Source organism: Trichechus manatus, unplaced genomic scaffold, assembly GCF_000243295.1.
Source record: "Trichechus manatus latirostris isolate Lorelei unplaced genomic scaffold, TriManLat1.0 scaffold00171, whole genome shotgun sequence".
NCBI lineage: Eukaryota > Metazoa > Chordata > Mammalia > Sirenia > Trichechidae > Trichechus > Trichechus manatus.
This window is the reverse complement of record NW_004444107.1, coordinates 4,215,024-4,235,007: the sequence shown is the minus strand read 5'-3', so window position 1 is coordinate 4,235,007 and position 19,984 is coordinate 4,215,024. Positions and strand designations below refer to the sequence as shown.

Sequence of the window (19,984 nt, the reverse complement as noted above, 5' to 3'; positions counted from 1 at the left end):
CTCCCCGGCCGGTCCATGCCTTCTCTTTCCCAGTCCTTTCCACCAGCCGGGTCTCAGACGATATTCAGATTGCACCGCTCGCAACCACCCTCGGCTGCCCAGACACACCACGCACCCCCGGGCAGGAGCAGAGGCGCGGCGGGGGACCCGCGGCGGGAGACTAGGAGGGAAGAGGGAGGCGGTCCGCGCCCGGGTCGGGGGAGGGGGCTAGAGAGGGAGATTCGAGGGACGCTGCAGCCCCGCCCTCCGCCCCCTCCTCTCCTCCTCTTCAGAACTCGGATAGCCTGGGAGCATGGACCAAATCCCGCTGCGCTGGCACCATGACGCTCACCCGGTTCGTGGTGGCTCTGATTTTAGGGGTGATCCCCGAAGTGGTCAGCTTTAATCCGATCCTCAGTTACTCCCTCCGCCACCGCCACCGCCATCTGCCCCCTGCGGGTTCCGGGTATCCTTTTAACCTTCCCACTCATCCGCAGCCGCAGAGGACGCCTCCACCGCCCCTTTCCGGTGTCCCGCGCCCCTCGCGGGCGCTCCATGCCCAGCGCCTGCAAGCGGTCCATGCAGCGCGCACGCCCCAGCTGCACCTCGGGGGCTGCCCCGCCGGCGAGTCTTGGGTCAACGTGACGGACTTCGGCGCTTCATGTTTACGCTGGGCAGAGGTGCCATCCTTCCTGGAACGGTCGCCCCCGGCGAGCTGGGCTCAGCTGCGAGGGCAGCGCCACAACTTTTGTCGGAGCCCCGACGGCGCGGGCCGACCCTGGTGCTTCTATGGGAACGCCCACGGCAAGGCGGACTGGGGCTACTGCGACTGCAGACACGGTGAATGGCCTAGGGTAGCGGCGATAACTCGGGACTGGCGCGGCATAGATGTCTTGGGGCGGGCATAGATGTCTCTTGGAGAGAGAAACAGTGTGTAGGGTAGCGGGTGTGCATTGCGGGGTGAGGTGGTGGGCTACCACAAAGTACATTGGTAGCATAGTTAGAGTTACCAATGTATGTTTTGTATGTTCAGGTTGTCAGGGGTGACAGTTTCTATGTAAGGTGCTGCGCAAGTTCCTGTCTTCTGGCAATTCTGTGTTTGTGTTAGGGGTGTGTGTGTGTGTGTGTTGAGTGAATGTGTGTTCTCTAGATTTGCTTGCCTTGAGGGTGTTACAATATTTACATAAAAAAGGCAGAGGAAAGAAGATAGATAAAGTTGCTAATTACTTGTTTTGGAAAGGGAAATACTAAATTTAATATGACAACCAATAACCTCCTCCCCTCCCCGTAAATCTCCATTTGGAAAAATGTGGTAATTTTTTTGCCTATTTAATCCCATCATGGATCTGTTTGAAACAGTATGGCACGATTTGCATTTTTCTAGTTTTGTAAAATTAAATCTTTTAAGAGATCCTGGACCAAAATACAGCTTATCAGAATGATGTTCAGATTCTGGGGCACAATGTGGTAAATATCATCAGGGAGTTAAAGAAAGAAAAAGGGAAAGTAGGTGGAATAGTAACTATTTTAGTGTAGAAGCAACTTGATACCCTTAAATGCAGTTTTTCAGATTTCCATCATTCAGCTTTATATGTTACTTGTGGGAAATTGGGATTAGTTAGTAATATCAAGAGATAAAATTGGTAAGACACTTTAGTTTTGTGGCAATAAAAAGATGCACATTATAATAAATTTAATGTAAATGAAAAATCTGTCCTTTAACAGTGCCTCATTTTGAATTGTTTGGGGTTTTGTTTAATATTAGGGCTTTTTTTCCTTCTTTTATTTATAAACAGCTGGGGAAGAAAAACTTTATGTCCTTCAAAGTCTGAATTCCCCTTAACATTTTTTTGGCAGCTTTCCATCCAAGTAGGTCAGGCAGCGGCTTCATGAGTTGGGATCCTGAACCTTGTACTTTGTACCTTTCTGGAGGTTAGCTTTTCTGATGTCATTTTTCCTACAGAAATATTATTTATCTCTGCCTTCAATTGCATTAGTGCTTTAAGTTAAAGGAAAGTGATAGGAAGGTTAAGATCAATTATCCTTCATCCTAGAGAATGAAGTCATCACTATACTTATGTTTCAGGGACAGAATGCAAATGTGGCTATAAAAAATTTGAGACGATATTAAGCAAAGAGCCTAACATTGTCTTATTGTTTACTGTAAAAAATTATTTATAGTAAAATCTCAGATTTAGCAAACATTGACAATTTTTTTCTTTTCCTATTATCCTTTAATAAATGGTTAAGAGTGCAGAAATGGTATTAGGGAATAAATGTGTGGGAAAGAATACACAAGTTCCCTTTATATGTATATGTGTGTGTGTGTAAACACGTATAAAAAAAGAGAATAGAATCCAAAGTTAAAAAACTGCAATAATCTATTACTCTTTTTCTAATGCATTAACTCTTTCAGCTTTATATTCCAAATGAGGAGAGTGGCTTGTCCTTGGGTTTCTCAGCCCTCTCCCCCTTTTAGCTGAATATATTTAAATATTTAAATCTAACAGCCACTCAGACGCTTTATGACTAACTTTCTCTAGACAAAACCCCAAAGGCTGTATAATAGCTGTGTGTACTTGCTGAAGTGAAGTGATTGAACACAACAGAAACAAAAGAAATCACCCAAATGGGAAATAAATGCCTTCCCACCACAAAAAAAAAAAAGAAAGGAAAGCAATTGGCTATATAATAGTTGAATTACTTTCAGAGACTCAGTCCTGGTATGCAAACCTTCCCACTCTGCTGTTTACTCCTCAGGTGCTGGCTAGGCACAGTCCATACCTTGGAAAGGACAACTTTCTTGGCCCTACATTTCAGTTAGGTGTGTGAACTAGAAGCGTCCTTGAAAGGTGAAAAGAATATTCAACTGTGTTATTGTGTTTTAGAAAACATTGGTGTCAGTTTTGGCTCTGTCAGTGGCTATGCAATGTTGTGTAAGACTCTTTGCTCTTTGTTTTCCTCATCTGGAAGAAAGTGGTTTTTGAACAGATTAATTTTAAGCTCCAAGCATGTATACAAAATAACCTGATCTGATAATAACAGATAGGATTTATTGAGCATTCATTCTGTGCTGGATGATGGATCAAGCACTTTATGTTCATTTTCTCATTTCATTCTTGTAGCAAACTTATAAGATTACATCTAGGTGTTTAGGAGAAAATAGGATTAAATATGCACATTTTCACCTCACAGCTTATTTTGCTGTAGCTCTTTAGTTATATATCCATATAGAAATACCTGTGTTGTATAGTGATCCTCTTTTTGTAGATAAAGGATAGCCTAAAAGGAATAGAGAAGGGAATTATGTTTAACCCAATGCACAGGATTTCCAGTCTTTTATGACTTGAAAATCTCCAGTTGCTTTTTTTTTTCTTTTATGAAAAGTGACAAGGGCAAAACAAAAGAAGAATTTATAGTAACGAGATCTCTCCTTTAAAAAATAAACTGGTAGCTAGAATCAGGTATCCAGTTGCATGGAGAGAAATGGGTATGTTGGTGTGTCCATGGAGGAGAATTAGTTGAAGCCAGTTGAAGGGGAGGGGTGGGGAGTAGGCAGACGGAGCCCCAGATTCTGGCCTCTCAGGTGAGCCAGTGCAGGGTGTGTGGGTTTGGTTGGTGGGAAGGGTCTCTGGAGGTGCCAATAACTCAAATGTCTGGGAGTGGGAAACGGGATACCTGGGTCCTAGTTGTATGAGACTTGCAAATTAGTAATGAAGAATCATTCAATGGACCACCCCAAATCAGCCAGCAGAAAGGTTCACCAAGTAGGCATCAGAATCACCTCAAGACTTATTAAAATGCAGATTCCTGAGCTCTCACCTGGAGGCCCTGATGAAGTAATTCTTAGATGGGGCTCAGGAATGTGCACTTCTGATGACTAGCCAAGGTGATGTGGATTGTGAAGATCTTTTGCCACAGTCAGGGAAAACCTGTGACAGGGCAGCAAAACCCACCTAGAATGTGTCGTGGCGGGTGATCATGTAGACTGAGCCTACCATCCTGTGCCATAACCCCGCGAGGCTTGGGATCAGGCATAAGGCATGCTGATGGTCCCTTTTTGTGTGGCTTAGAAAATGGCACTGCTGTTTTTTCATTTGTCCAGGGTGGGATAATAATGACCTAGTTTAACAGAATAGGATTATTAACTGAGTGTGAGCCAAGTTATTTTCACATTGCTAGAGAAGGAATTAACAAAACTTGACTCCCTACCCGCCCCCCCTTCAATAATTTAGGCTCTTGACTGGGAGGGGAAATCACTTTTCCAGTCTTCGGTTGGCGTGTCAGATGGGGCAACTTGCTTGACGCTGTACTAGCAACTCCTCTTTGTTGTAAGATATCAAGTAGAACTCAATTATAGGTGGCTGACAACTGATGGGGTAAAACAGGAAGAATAAATGATAATGTTCCCATAATTGAGATTTTACCAGAGAGAGAATGATTCACAGATCTCATTTTTTGTCTTGTCACATTAATCCATTCGTATGCACCAAACCCAACCCCAAATCTCTTGATTCCAACAGAGATGCAGCCGTGTGGGACAAGTACTATTGTTTATGGGCTGTACTCTTTGAAGTCCATCTGTTGTTTGAAGTGAATGTTAATTAAAAAGTTGGCTGAAAGCTGTCCCCTCTGTTTATTTTAATGCCACATCTTGAGTCTATGTAGCAGGTGCTGAAAAACACTTATTAGCAATACCAGATTTGATATATTCCCTGGCTGGATATTAAATATTTAGCTCAATCTGCTTTTTAGGCTAAGGCAGATTGTAAAATAGTTTTGATTTGAGGCATATCTGACTCTTAACTAGATTGAAGATTCTTTATAAGGAAAATGAGATATCACACTTGCCTGACCTTTTCTGAGCTATTACCCACGAGTGTATATACATATGGTCACAGTTTACTTGTGTGTTAAGGTAACCTTTGTAAAGGTAATTTGGTTTATAACCGTGAGGGCAAACCGGACTGTCTAGTAATAACGGACCACTAGCAGTACCTTCATATGATGGATATTATGCAGGGACTAAGGAGCCCTGGTAGCACAGTGGTTAAGAGCTCGGCTACTAACCAAAAGACTGGCGGTTCGAATCCACCAGCCACTCCTTGGAAGCCCTATGGGGCAGCTGTACTCTGTCCTGTAGGGTCGCTATGAGTTGGAATCAACGGCAATGGGTTTTTTTTTTTTTTTTTCTTTTTTGGTTATGCAGGGACTAAAGTGATAATTGTAAAGACTACATATAAAAATGGGGACATGCTTGTGATAAAGGGGAGAAGATGAATACAAAATGACTAACTATGCAAAAATACAGATGGCTATGGAAAGTTTGGAACAGAAAGCAAATGCTGGTTATGTGTTTGGGTATGGTTGTGGATCAGTTAGGATGGTTTTGATGATAAAGAATAGAAAACCCAACTCAAAATGACTGAAACAATAAGGAGATTTATTATTCATATCACAAGAAGTCCATGCAAGGGACAGGCTCTTGCATGGTATAACAGGCCTACAGCTCTGTTTCTCTATTGTCCTCGTGGCTCCTCCATCCTCTAAGTGTGGCTTTTATGTCTTAGACCTGCAGCAAGATAGAGGTCCCTGGGTGGCGCAAATGTTTTATTCTTGTCTACTAACCTAAAGGTTGGTGGTTTGAACCCACCCAGCGACACCACAGAAGAAATGCCTGGCGATCTGATTTCGTAAGGATTACAGCCAAGAAAACCCTGTGGAGCAGTTCTATTCTGTAATCAACCTCCATGGAAGCAGCAGTCAAGAAATCAAATGACGCATTCCATTGGGCAAATCTGCTGCAAAAGATGTCTTTAAAATGTTAAAAATCAAAGATGTCACTTTAAGGACTAAGGTGCACCTGACCCAAGCTATGGTGTTTTTAGTTGCCTCATATGCATGTGAAAGCCGGACAATGAATAAGGGAGACGGAAGAAGAATTGATACCTTTGAATTATGGTGTTGGCAAAGAATGTTGAATACACCATGGACTGCCAGAAGAACAAACATGTCTGATTTGGAAGAAGTACAGCTAGAGTACTCATTAGAAGCAAGGATGGCGAGACTTTGTCTCACATACTTTGGTCTTGTTATCAGGAGGGACTAATCCCTGGAGGAGGACATAATGCTTGGTAAAGTAGAGGGTCATTGAAAAAGAGGAATACCCTCAATGAGATGGATTGACACAGTGGCTGCAACAATGGGCTCAAGCATAACAACGATTATGAGGATGGTGCAGGATGGGGCAGTGTTTCATTCTGTTGTATATAGGGTCACTGTGAGTCAAAACCAACTCAATGGCCACCTAACAAGAACAGCATCTTACCTATTTCAGGGTAGACCCCTCATCCCTCCTCCCTTTTTCTGCAAATCGACATGACAATATCAATAAAAAATTTACTGTATACAAAACACTAAAGTAATGAGATTGTTTTGCCCTTATAGGCCACACATGAAAAGCCAGCCTCAATACTTTTTATTAGGATCACCAGAGGGAACACAAAGTGTGAAAAACGCTGATTCTAGGCATAAGGTACGGAGAGGCTTCTTTCATTCATCAGACGTTTCCTGAGCTCACACTAAATGCAGCATTTACAAAGATGAATAGGAAATCACTGTGTCCTCTGACTGAGGACACCCACTCTCTAATGGAGGTGCCAGAAGAATGATAAGCATTTTCACTACCTTTCCTGTGATACATGCTCTGGAAGACAGATAAGAGGGTTACTATCAGGTGTGTCTTAATTTCATCATTCAGTGCTGTGCAATGAAATGGTAATCCCCGTACTATTTGCTTATATGTAACTAGTTCAGAGTCTCACAATTTGTGAAGGTTTCTGCTAAAGAGACTTGCATATCTTGTTGGTATGGCTAGAAGCTGCTTCATTTGCAAAATACCATATACTGTTTTAAACCAAGAAATAATTTATGAGATTTATAAATTCCTAATAGCACAATGTAAATGGGTAGAATTGCTTATTCAGAGGATGTTCTCTCATTTAGAACCAGACCAATTCAGTTTTCTTCTCAGTGATAAAAGTATCTACATGAATAATAAGTGAACAATTAATATGAATTATAGATGTGAACTAATGGAGGCAAATAGAGTTCATTTAGATCTTAGTTCAAGGGGATGCTGTATGTTAAAAGTTGATTTGATTTCACTTTGACCCGGGATGATTTGAATAAAATTTACTATTTCTCAGTGCTAAACAGGTTTAAGTTAGGGGAAAATATAATTATAAATAAAAATAGTATACTTTAGTATGCTAATAGTATACTAATAATATACTATAGAAAGAAAATAACATCAGAATTAACCTAGCATCCCCTACGGTACTTGAAAATTTTAACTAACAGGTCCCTAAACCAATTGTTCTCAGATACTGTGATTTTTTATATACTTCATAATTAGGATAAGGAATGGCCATTTAGTATATTTTCCTATAATGCTGCATCTGGTATAAGACAGCATTATGTTTAATTTATCTGTGAAGTATGTGTACTAAATTGTCCAACATGTAATGGGCTCTTTTTATTCCTCTTGAATAGCTGATAAACTGAAACCTCTATATAACTCACAGCTTTAAGTATACTTTTTGTCAAGGATTTGAATAATGGCTTAATGTCACCACCATGCATTCTTTCTATTCCACCAGAAAAACAGAAATAACTATTAACTATTTTGTACATCTGTGAAGTTCAAGAATAGATGAGAGCAAATTTGTGTGATAACATGAATTTTTTTAACTCATTTATCAAATAAGCTGTGGTTTTTAAAAGATTTAAAAATACTTATTAATAATTCTATCCAGAAAACACTACTGAGATGGGTCTATGTTTTTGCTATTTTATCTTTCTCTTCAAATGAGTGAATGCTATTCTATACATATTATAAGTAGTTAACTAAATGCTGTTGTTGTTGTTAGTTGCCATTCAGTCAGCTCCAACTCATGGCGACCTTATGTATAACAGAATGGCTACCTTATGTATAACCTAGCGAAACGTTGACCTGTCCTGTGCCATCTTCATCGTCATTGGTATGTTTGAGTCCATTGTGTGGTTATTGTGTCATTGAGGGCTTCCCTCATTTTCGCTGACCATCTGCTTTACCAAACATGCTGTCTTTTTCTAGCGATTGGTTTTTCCTGATGACGTGCCCAAAGTGAGCCGAAGTCTTGCCATCCTTGTTTCTAAGGAGGATTCTGGTTGTATTCTTCTAAGACTGATTTGTTCTTTCTTTTGACAGCCCACAGTATATTCAGTATTCTTCACCACAATTCAAATGCATTAATTCTTTTATCCTCCTTTTTCAGTGTCTGATTTTCGCATGCTTACGAGGTGATTGAAAAAAATCATGGCTTGGGTCAGGTGCACCTTAGTCATCAAAGTGACATCTTTAACACTTTAAAGGGGTCTTTTGCAGTGGATTTGCCCAGTGGAATATGTTCTTTGATTTCTTAACTGCTGCTTCCGTAGATGTTGATTATTGATCTCAGTAGAATGAAATCATTGACAACTTCAATTTTTTCCTCATTTGACAAAATGCTGTTTATCAGTCCAGGTGTGAGGATTTTCATTTTCTTCATGTTCAGGAGTAATCCGTACTGAAGGCTATAGTCTTTGGTCTTCATCAGTGAGTGCTTCAAGTTGTCTAGGCATTTCTTTGCTGTATGTTGAAATTAGCTGGGTTTATAAAACAAAGGTAGCCAACTCATTTGGTTCTTTTCCTGATATTTATTTTAGGCCTCTTAAACTGTAGGGTCGCTATGAGTCGGAATCGACTCAATCGCAGTAAGTTTGCTTTTTGGCTAAAGTATGGATTATGGGAAGGGAGATCTATGGATGTCCAACGAGGTTAATACCATAACAGCCTCAAAGCTGAAATAAGACTTGGGAAGGGAAATGTAATCCAGTCAGCTGCTCTTCTTTAGTTTACCTTGTGCTGATTGAGACTAATACAGTGATTAAAGCAAATCCTTGTTGAGTATCCCTCAGTTTTGGAAATTCCTGTTTTCTAGCAAAGTTGTCCATAAAGCGTATTTCTGTAACATAAATCTTTTTCATTCCCTTTTCTTTATAAAACTGGAGATGTATCTACATAGGAGAAAAATGATAGTAAACTAAAGTGACAGTAAGTTAAAATTTTTGTCAGGGAATTAAGATAGTAGAATTCTGAGCATTGTTGCACATTGTCACCTTTTATCTTTAGGTGAGGTATTGGAGGTTCGGTGGTAGAATTCTTTCCTTTCATGTGGGCGACCTGGATTCGAGTGGTTTGTCAGTGGTGGATTGTATGTTACTATGATGCTGAACAGGTCTCAGCAGAGCTTCCAGGTTAAGACAGACAAAGAGGAAAAGCCTGGTGATCTACTTCTGAAAAGCGGCTGATGAAAACTGTGCATCACAACAGTCTGATCCGCAACCAATCATGGGATGGTGGAGGACCACGTAACATTTCATTCCTTTGTGCATGGATGGGGTCATGATGAGCTGGGGGCGACTTGACAGCAGCTAACAACAAAAACATTTAGGTAGTTGTAGTACCAGCAGACATTTGCTTTTTTTTGGAGCAATTCATTTCTTGAACTCACTCTTGGTCTTCTCTCCCTGACATTCCATCACGCATAGCCTTAAAACTCGGTGCCACCCAGTCAATTCTGACTCATGGTGACCCTAGGTGTGCAAAGTAGGACAAGTCCATAGTGTTTTCAAGGCTGTGACCTTTTGTAAATAGATCTCCAGGTCTTTCTTCCGAGGCATCTCTGGATGGATTCCAACATTCAACCTTTGGTTAGTAGTCAAGTGCTTAGTTCTTTGCACCATCCAGGACTCACTGCATAGCCTTCACAAAAACCCGTTGCCATCAATTCAATTCCTACTCAGCACCCCTATAGGATAGAGCAGAACTGCCCCATGAGGTTTCCAAGGCTGTAAATCTTTATGGAAGCAAACTGCCACATCTTTCTCCTGTGGAGTGGCCGGTGGGTTGGAACCACCAACCTTCTGGATAGCAGCTTTAACCACTGCACCACCAGAGCTCCTTTCTGCATAGCCTTAGAGTTGCAGGGAGTCCTGGTGGCACAGTGGTTAAGAGCTATGGCTGCTAACCTAGAAGGTCAGCAGTTCAAATCCACCAGCCGCTCCTTGGAAACCCTGTGAGGTAGTTCTACCCTGTCCTGTAGGGTTGCTATGAGTCAGAATCGACTTGATGGCAAGGAATTTTTTGGTTTTTTAGAGTCGCAAATCCTCTTCCATTACTGTTATGGTATATACATTTGTAATGCCTATTATAGTTGACCTAAACCCTCTGTCTGAGACTTCAGACTTTAAATTGGTATTATTATTGGAGTTGTTAGAATACTTTTAAGCAAGAATATTTAGAATAGAATAGTTTCCATCAAATTGGAACTTGAGTGATTTCAAGACTGTGCAGCTCTAGAGCCATTGGATGGGGCAGGGGGGAGAGGTGGGGGGTGGTCCAGAGACATTAGCTGAGACAATGTGGAGCATCTCGAAATGCTTGGCTGGAGTTGGAGAGTGTGAGAGAAGGAAGAGGGATCAGTTCTGATAATACAAGATTGTGACAATTGAGCAATATTTACCAAACAATTAATTTGGTCTAGAATTTATCTGAAGAATTTTATTGTTAGTAATATAGCAATAGAAGTTAGTTTACTGGGCTTTGACCCTAGTGGATTTTTTTTACTGTTTCATCTTATTTCTTCTTCACTGAGCTAAGGATGTTTCCCCTTCTCCACCTAGTAATTGTGCACCTGTAAATTTTGCAAATGCAAAATCCTTCTACAAATTTGTACGGCACGTGGGACACATCAGCCTCAACTGTAGATCAGCCTGAAATGTAGGCTATTCTAGAGTAAAATCACCATGAAGTTATAGTAAAGCAACAAGAAAGGTTTTATTCAGCATATGTTCAGAGGCGAAAGTGGGAAATGGACAAGCATGCTGCCAGAGCCATGTCTATCCGAGTCCAAGGAATATTACAGAATCATCGGTATATATTAACATTACAAATAGGTAAAATTATTGAAAGCTTTACCTTCTCTCAAATTGGCTAACAACTGCCAAATCACTGTGATTCTACATTTTGAATTGCCTTTCTTAATAATGATTGGTTCAGGTTTAGTAACAGCAGTCAGCAGGGTCTTCATTGGTCCAACAAATCATACTATTCACTAAACACTAAAATAAAAAGATAAGAGTGGAAAATAATGGGTCTTTTGTGCTTTGTTTATGACTTGTTTATGTGAGTTTCCCTAAAATATAGTTTCCAAGATTGCTGATCCTAGCTATTGTCTTTATACCTCAGGGCCCAGTTGATCTGTCTTTGTGAGTCCTTGTGAGTCTAGCTCCAGCTGGGTCACATTCTTTATGCTCAAGGACAGGGAATAATGGCTCCAATATTATCTCTTAAACCAAAGATCACCAGAAAGCCACTCCTCTGCTGTCCTGCAGTGTACAGAAACTCTTCAGGCTGTCTTACGCTTCTATTCCCATAAAATGTCTGCTAGATTAGTTGCAGTATTTCAGATACAGTGGCAGAAGCCAATATGGCATAGTGCATAAAATAATACCTGAAGTTTTCAAAGTTGTTTGCTATATGATAGGTCTTTGCTTAGGTCTGGAGATAGGGGGAGAGTAGAAAGGACAGGTATCTAGGAGATAGTTATTGCTTTGCAATTGCTTGGTTGCTTTTTTTAGGTCCATAGCTTCTTAAAATCAAAAGCAAACAAAACTTCTGCCTATCTTAAATGTATGTGCTTAGACTTTTAATACCTAAGAAACATATTAGTATGCTGATATTAAGAAAAAAGATCTTTCAAATAATTATTAGAAGAATTGTGAACCTCATAGAATTATACACCATTAATAAACACACACCCTGAGACCAAGGCGAGTACTTTAGAACTTTTAATGGTTTTCAGGAAATGATAAACTTTGTGCCGGGGCACTGCTAGGAAAGTGTAGTGTGCTGGGGATGATGGTGCTGGGAGTGGAGTCTGAGAGAGAATTAACTAGTCATTGACATGCAAATTGGATCTTCAGAATTGCAAACATTTGTATTCATTGGTAAAGGAAATTAGATGAGAAGTCTGAATTTCTTGCCATATAGCAGATACAGCTAAATGAATCCAGGCCTTCACAGCATGTATGAAGTGTCTGAGAAATGACGGTGGTGCTAATAGTTGACCTGGAAACTATTTCCAGCTCTATCCTTGCCATTATAAGGATGTCAAAGTAATAATTAGATTTTATGCAATGCTTTCTCCTTCTCATCTTTAAGTGCCTTAATAATTTAAATGATATGCATGCATTCATTTCTTCTTGATAGCTTTTTGATGAGTTAGGCAATACTTCGTTGTGAAAACACACACTTAGATTATTTATGATGCATAAGTAGAGTTTCCGTTTGCTTTCATGACAACTTTTTTCCAGTCCTTTATTAAAAAAAATATTGTGGTTAAATATATATAACCATTTTTAAGTGTACAATTCAGTGAGATTAATTACATTCACCATGTTCTGTAACCGTTTCCAAGTATTTTTTGTCACCCTACACAGAAACTCAGCACCATTTAAGCAATTATTTTCCCCTGGACCCTGTTGTTGTTAGGTGCTGTGGAGTCAGTTGCGACTCATAGTGACTGTATGCACAACAGAACTAAACATTGCCTGGTCCTGCACCATCCTCACACTAGTTGCTATGTTTGAGCCCATTGTTGCAGCCACTGTGTCAATCCATTTCATTGAGGGTCTTCCTCTTTTTCACTGTTCCTCTACTTTTACCAAACATGATATCCTTCTCCAGGGACTAGTCCCTCCTGATAACATGTCCAAAGTAATGAGACAAAGTCTCACCATCCTCGCTTCTGAGGAGCATTCTAGCTGTACTTCTTCCAAGACAAATTTGTTCATTCTTCTGGCAGTCCATGATATATACAATATTCTTCACCAACACCATAATTCAAAGGCATAAATTCTTCTTCGGTCTTCCTTATTCATTGTCCAGCTTTCGCGTGCGTATGAGGAGATTGAAAATACCATGACTTGGGTCAGGTTCACCTGTCATGACATCTTTGCTTTTCAACACTTTAAAGAGATCTTTTGCAGCAGATTTGCCCAATACAATATGTCATTTGATTTCCTGACTGCTGCTTCCGTGGGTGTTAATTGTGGATCCAAGTAAAATGAAATCCTTGACAACTTCAGTCTTTTCTCTGTTTATCATGACGTTGCTTACTGGTTCAATTCTGAGGATTTTTGTTTTCTTTATGTTGAGGTGTAATCCATACTGAAGGCTGTAGTCTTTGATCTTTATCAGTAAGTGCTTCAAGTCCTTTTCACTTTCTGCAAGCAAGGTTGTGTCATCTGCCTATCACAGTTGTTAATGAGTCTTCCTCCAATCCTGATGCTGTGTTCTTCTTCACGTAGTCCAACTTCTCAGATTATTTTCTCAGCATACAGATTGAATAAGTATGGTGAAAGGATACAGCCCTGATGCACACCTTTCCTAATTTTAAACCATGCAGTATCCGCTTGTTCTGTTTGAATGACTGCTTGTTGGTCTATGTACAGGTTCCTCAAGAGCACAGTTAAGTGTTATAGAATTCTCATTCTTCACAATGTTATCCATAATTTGTTATGATCAATACCTGGACCCTAGTAACCACTAATAAACTTTTTTATCTATGCATTTGCCTATTCTAGATATTTCATATAAGTGAGATCATACAATATTTGTCCTTTTGTGCCTAACTTACCAGTGTTTCACTCAGTATAATGTTTTCAAGGTCTGTCCATCTCGTGTCAAGTATCAGGAGTTAATTTCTCTTTATGGTGGAGTAATATTCCTTTGTGTGGATATACAGCATTTTGTTAATCTGTTCATCTTCCAACCCTTTTTTTAATCATATGTTCTATTTTTATTCTAATTTTTTGACTCTTCATTCTTTGATTATGTACATTTTTACCTTTCTTTTTTATTGTTGTAAAAATATATATAACACAACATTTGCAAATTCAACATTTTTCAGGTGTACAATTTAGTGATATCAATTACATTAGTCATGCTGTGCATTTATGCCCCATAAACGTTGCAAAATTTCCTATTGCCGTTAACAAACTCACTGCTTCCTAAACAATGGTTCCCCTTTTCTTCCTCTCTCTAGCTCCTGGTAACCATTAATAAAACTTTAGTCTCTATACATTTGCGTATTCTTGTTATTTTATCTAAGTATGGTCATGCAATATTTGTCCTTTTGTAATGACTTATTTTACTCAGCATAATATTTTCAAGGTTCATCCATGTTATAGCATGTATCAGGACATTATTGAGTAGTATTCCATTGTGTGGATATACCACATTTTGTTTATTCATTTTCCAACCTTTTTGACATGAGTAATATGGGTAGGCAATTAATAAAGAGGTAATAGATTCATTTAGGTATTTCAAATAATGTTTGTGGTGAACAAATGAATTCTTTGATCTGAAATAACTGCTGGCAGTTGTGATATGCATAATAGTATATAGGTCTCTGCAGAAGAGATTTTGTGATTAAAAAAATTATTAAAGTACAATTGAACTCTTCAGACGTATTCCTTTAAAAATGTTCTGTAATTCACACTTTTCACTGAACCAGACAGGTCTCTCCTCTTGCTTAGACTGAGTTAAAAACTAAAACCAATTGCTATCAAGTCGATTCCAACTCATGGCGACCCCATGTGTGTCAGAGTAGAACTGTGCTCCATAGGGTTTTCAATGGCTGATTTTTCCAAAGTAGCTTGTCTGGCCTTTCTTCAAGTCCATCTCTGGATGGCTTGAACAACCAACCTTTTAGTTAACAGCCAATTGCATTAACCATTTGCACCACCTGGGACTCCTAGACTGCAGTAAAGAGTTTTAAAATACATGAAGCTGTTCCTTGGTGGCTCAGACGGTTAAGCTTGCTCAACTACTTGCCGAAAAGTTGGTGATTTGAACCCACTGAGAGGTGAGGCACCTCGGAAGACAGACCTGGTGATCTGCTTCCAAAAGTTCATGTCTTTGAAAACCCTATCAAGCAGTTCTGCTCTGAATATATGGGGTGGCCATGAATCAGAATCTATTCGATGGCAAGTAACAACAACAGCAAATTGTATGAACCATTTGAATGACCTGTGTCTGTGTTCCTTTCCTGGATAACCAGGAGTTGGCAGTATAATATCTGTCTCCATTTACTACTGCCTTTTGTTTCAGTTAAATGAGACTTTGTATTTGTAGGAGAAATAGGACTTATTTTCCTTAAATGCTCAATTTTTTTTAAGGCTGGTGACATGGAAAATAATTATGGAAGATGACTAAACCCATTGCCGTTGAGTCGATTCTGACTCATAGCAACCGTACAGGACAGAGTAGAACTGCCCCATAGGGTTTCCAAGGAGCAACTGGTGGATTCGAACTGCCAACTTTTTGGTTAGCAGCCTGAGCGCTTAACCACTGCACCACCAGGGCTCCATGGTAGATGACTATGTCAGTGCAAATGAAATAAATGGATTATTGTGAATCTAATAATTTTGGAAAATTATTTAAAAGCCATGCATAAGAACTTTGAAATATGCAAAATGCTCAGGAACTTTTTTTTGCAGGACTTAATTTCTTTATAAAATAAAGGCCATCATAGGTGACATTTAACAGAATTTTATGAAATTCTTAAGTTGTCTGAGTTTGATTCTATCTCTATTTAAGTGTAGCAGTTAATGCCCCCAGCAACCTGCTCTGCAAATCCGTCACAACGATAAGAGGCCTTGATCTACGCTTAACAGATAAGACTTAAAATGTCATCTTTCTCATAGGTGTTTGAATTTAAATTTTGGCTCTTTTAAAGACTGAAAAAAAAATATCTCAAATGGTGGACTTATCAGGCAGCTCAGTGAGGTGGTATGTAAGGGGAGATGAATTTCCAGGGGCATTTGATTATACTTAACCACTCTATCTAGTGGCAGTTTTCGTAAGGCCAACATTAGGCAGGAGCCCTGGTGGCAAAACGGTTAAGAGCTCAGGCTGCTAACCAAAAGGTTCAGCAGTTTGAATCTACCAGCCACTCCTTGGAAACTCTCTGGGCAGTCTGTCCTATAGGGTCACTATTCTGACTATGAGTCGGAATTGACTTGTAGCACTCAACAACACCAACATTAAGCAATGTTGACAAAACTAATTCGTACCTTTTTGAAATTATGGACATAATCTTTAGAATTTTCTTGACTACTGCTTGAGGTTAAAAGGGGCAAAGCACTTTATTCTTCATTAGTGGATGAGCAGATCAAATAGAAGGAAGCTGTAGCAAAGCACATTACAGCTGTTTTGTAAGCAGAGTATTGAATTTTGGTCCTGTGTTTCTTATCTGTTGCCTCATGTGAAGTTAGAAGGTAATACATAAATGATAAATTAATATATGATGTAATATTTGAGATGCAACATTAGGCATTAGTCATACTCTTTCATTTTTCCCCTTTTAAAGTTACAATTGGACTGTCTGCTTTGATTAAAAAAAAAAAGTATAGCTACATTAAGGAGCCCTCATGGTACAGCGGTTAAGTACTCGGCTGCTAACTGGAAGGTCATCGGTTCAAATCCACCAGCTGCTCCTTGGGAGAAAGATGTGACAGTCTGCTTCCATAAAGACTACAGCCATTGGAAATCCTATGAAACGGTTCTACTCTGTCCTATAGGGTCAGTATGAGTTGGAATCGACTTGATGGCAATGGATTTGGTTTTTTTTGTAACTACATTACATTTTATAATTTGTATTGACATCAAGATGTTTATTGCAAAAAAGCTTGTTAAATCCCAATTTAAAGGAAGGAGCACATGCTGTGAACAGGGGAGACAGTTATTCTGGCTGGATCTCTCACCACTTTAGTGTGAAAATCATGTTCACTGAGAACTGGCTCAGTGTGTTCAAATGATTATTTGCTATTAAGGGATTTGGGGATTCTTTTTCACTTTAGGGTCAGTACGACTTCGCGGTGGCAAGAATGAGTTTGAAGGCACAGTGGAAGTATTTGCAAATGGTGCTTGGGGCACAGTCTGTAGCAGCCACTGGGATGATTCTGATGCGTCAGTCGTCTGTCACCAGCTGCAGCTTCGGTGAGTTTCCCCATCCCTGGACAAAGCAGTCTGCTCACATATGAGAATAATACTGGACATCCATGATTGCTATGGAAAGGTGACGTTTTCCTTCCTCACTTTCACCTTCCTCATTCTCACTCTGCAAAAGAGCTATGAAGAAAGGGCCCAAGTGGAAAGAATGAATTTCTAATCCACAAATGTATTTCAGGTATTACTACCGTCATAGAACTAAGAAATGAGCAAATGCTAAGTGGACAAAGGGTAAACATATCTTTTGGTCTTTGGCTTTAACAAAATAGTTGTTTAGGTCTAGGAAGCAAGTAATATGAGTCTAAGAATTGTAATTTTTCAGTAGCTCGTGCAGCCTAAGTTGTCCCGGGCTTTATTATTATTGTTGTTGTAAAAACATAGATAACACGACATTTGCCAATTCAACATCTTTCATGTGTACAATTCAATGACACTGATCACTTCCATCCTGTTGTGCTACCATCACCAATATCCATTGCCTAATTTTCCATCACATAAGCAGAGATTCAATGCATCCTAAACAGTGATTCCTCCTTATCCCACCCTTAGTAACCACTATTAAACTCTGATCTGTATACATTTGCCTGTTCTGGTATTTCATATAAGTGGTATCATGTAATATTTGCCCTTTTGTTAATTAACTTACTTCACTCAGCAAAATGTTTTCAAGATTCATTGGCTTTTTTTTTTTTTTCATATATCTTAGCCATCTTAATGGGAATGAAGTGGTATCTCATTGTGGTTTTGATTTGCATCTCTCTGATGGCTAATGACGTTGAGCATCTTTTCATGTGTTTTGGTTGCCATTTGAATGTCCTCTTTGGTGAAATGTCTCTTCAGGTGGTTCATTGGCTTTTAACTTTCTGCTTTTAGCCATCCACAAGTTCATTTTGTGTGTGTGTGAAGGAAGTGATATTCACCTATGTTCTTATCCTGGAATGGGTTAAGGGGTTATATCCTGGGCCTCAGGTGCTTTGATCAACCCTTGAAGTGTCCTGCCATTCTGAGAGGCTGTGGTTCTCTGCTCAGGGACCAGCTCCTCCATAACTGTAGACATGCTCTTTAAAACAGGTCCGTGTACATTGACTTCCACGAACCCCAGCACTTTCATGCCGGTGCCATGGTGCTTCACCAGGAGCTGAAAGCTCCATTTTGTTGTTCTCTTTTTATGTCTTAGGTAATTTTTCCTAAGTGCACATAGTATATATTTTTCTTGGCGTTTATTTCCAGAGATCTTTAGAAAGCATGGGAGATATCTTGCTATTAAAAATGCAGGTCTAAAAGACTGCAAAAAAGATGTGCAATTTACAAATATTTTGGATTAATAACCAGGGAGTGCTGATATCTAATGTGATGATACAAAAGGAGCAGTTACTCAAATCTAGTCAAAATAGTAAGAACTTTAATTTGCCAGCTCCCTCTGCTCTTGTCACTGAGAAGGTGGAGGAATAGGTATTTAGTAAAGGTATTTTAGTAAACCTTGAAGGTCTAAGTTTTATTCAGATTATCAGACTCTTGTTGTTATTAGAGAAGCAAGTGGAGCTAAGGCATTAAAGTTATTAAATTAAAATTAAGTTAGCTATTTTTAAAAATGAGGGCTAGTATAAACCAGGATGAAAGAAGTAGTAATTCCAGAATCTATAAAATTTTTAGGAATGTTAATTACTATTTTTATCAATGAATATTTAGCCTTGCAAACAGCCGTTGGCAGGTGGGAAGATCACACTGAATATTGATTTGATGCTTTTTTCCTTTGAGGACTGGTAGATCTAACAAATTTGTAGGCTGGTCTTCCCTTATATACATATCTACATGTGCTTTTATTACCCCTGAAAATCATGGAAGAAAAAAACATTTCCTATGAGCCTCAGGCATAAAGAAAGCAAGGATAATATAATGGAGATGTGAACTACAGTGTGGTTACTAGTCTTTTTATTGATGAAAGAATGTAACCTATCTTCAGCAGACATAAACTTCAGGTAAGCCCATCTGATTACTCATATCATCCCTCATTAGTCCATTAAAAAAAAATTTGCACAATAACAACAGAGCAAGCCAGCTTTATTGCTGTTGAGACATATTTCTATTTTAGACATACCCCGAATATTTATCGTTTGGTTGATGGAAGCTGTAGCATGGAGACAATTCTAATTCTAAAGATTACCATATTAATCAGATAAGCATTTGATTTTTTTAAAAATTTTATATCAGCTTGTACACATCAGAGGTTATTTTTAAAAATGTGCGGATTGGATGTGCTAAGAGTAGAGCCCATCTGCAAGTTATTATTTTAATAATCAGTTTCAAAGTCTTACTAGCAAAGAATATATATATAAGATTTTTAAAAATTATAAATACATTGCTCTCTTGATATTATCTTGCTTAGATGCAGTAATAATAATAATTTTTGAAAATGCTAGCATGGAATACTAGAGTCAGAAAGAATCCTCAAGCATCCAGATGTCTCATTTTGCACATTAGAAGACAGAGCCTTGGAGAGTGATTTGTAGCTAAGTCCAGACCAGAATCCAAGCCTCATTGGGCCTCATGCCACACTTCTTCTGTGAGGCCACTGAGACTCCATTTTTATATCTATAGTATGTGCCCATTTTCTTCTAAAGACAGCCATAGGTAGTAAAGGCACATACATATCAATAGTTATTCAAGATTGTTAAAAACACTTTCAGATTGCCATAGATAATCAGCCTAAGTTCCAATCTGGCATTTTGATTCCCTTGAAATTTATGTAATCCATTGATTTTTTCTGTCCTTTTTTCCCATATTCATCTTTGTTGGTTTTTTTCCATTTTTTAAAATTTAAATACTTTGATAAAAAAAAATGTC

At 39.1% G+C, this 19,984-nt stretch overlaps 1 protein-coding gene across 1 annotated transcript in view; it reads left to right on the top strand.

Moving 5' to 3' along the window:
- Nucleotides 1-287: 287 nt before the first annotated feature.
- PRSS12 (serine protease 12) overlaps nt 288-19,984 on the top strand; it is a 92,740-nt gene continuing 73,043 nt past the window's right edge. Inside the window, exons 1-2 of the mRNA XM_004386802.2 lie at nt 288-819; nt 16,990-17,128. Coding sequence (XP_004386859.1) covers nt 321-819; nt 16,990-17,128 — 638 coding nt within the window. The 5' untranslated portion in view covers nt 288-320. The remainder of the gene's footprint in view (nt 820-16,989; nt 17,129-19,984) is intronic.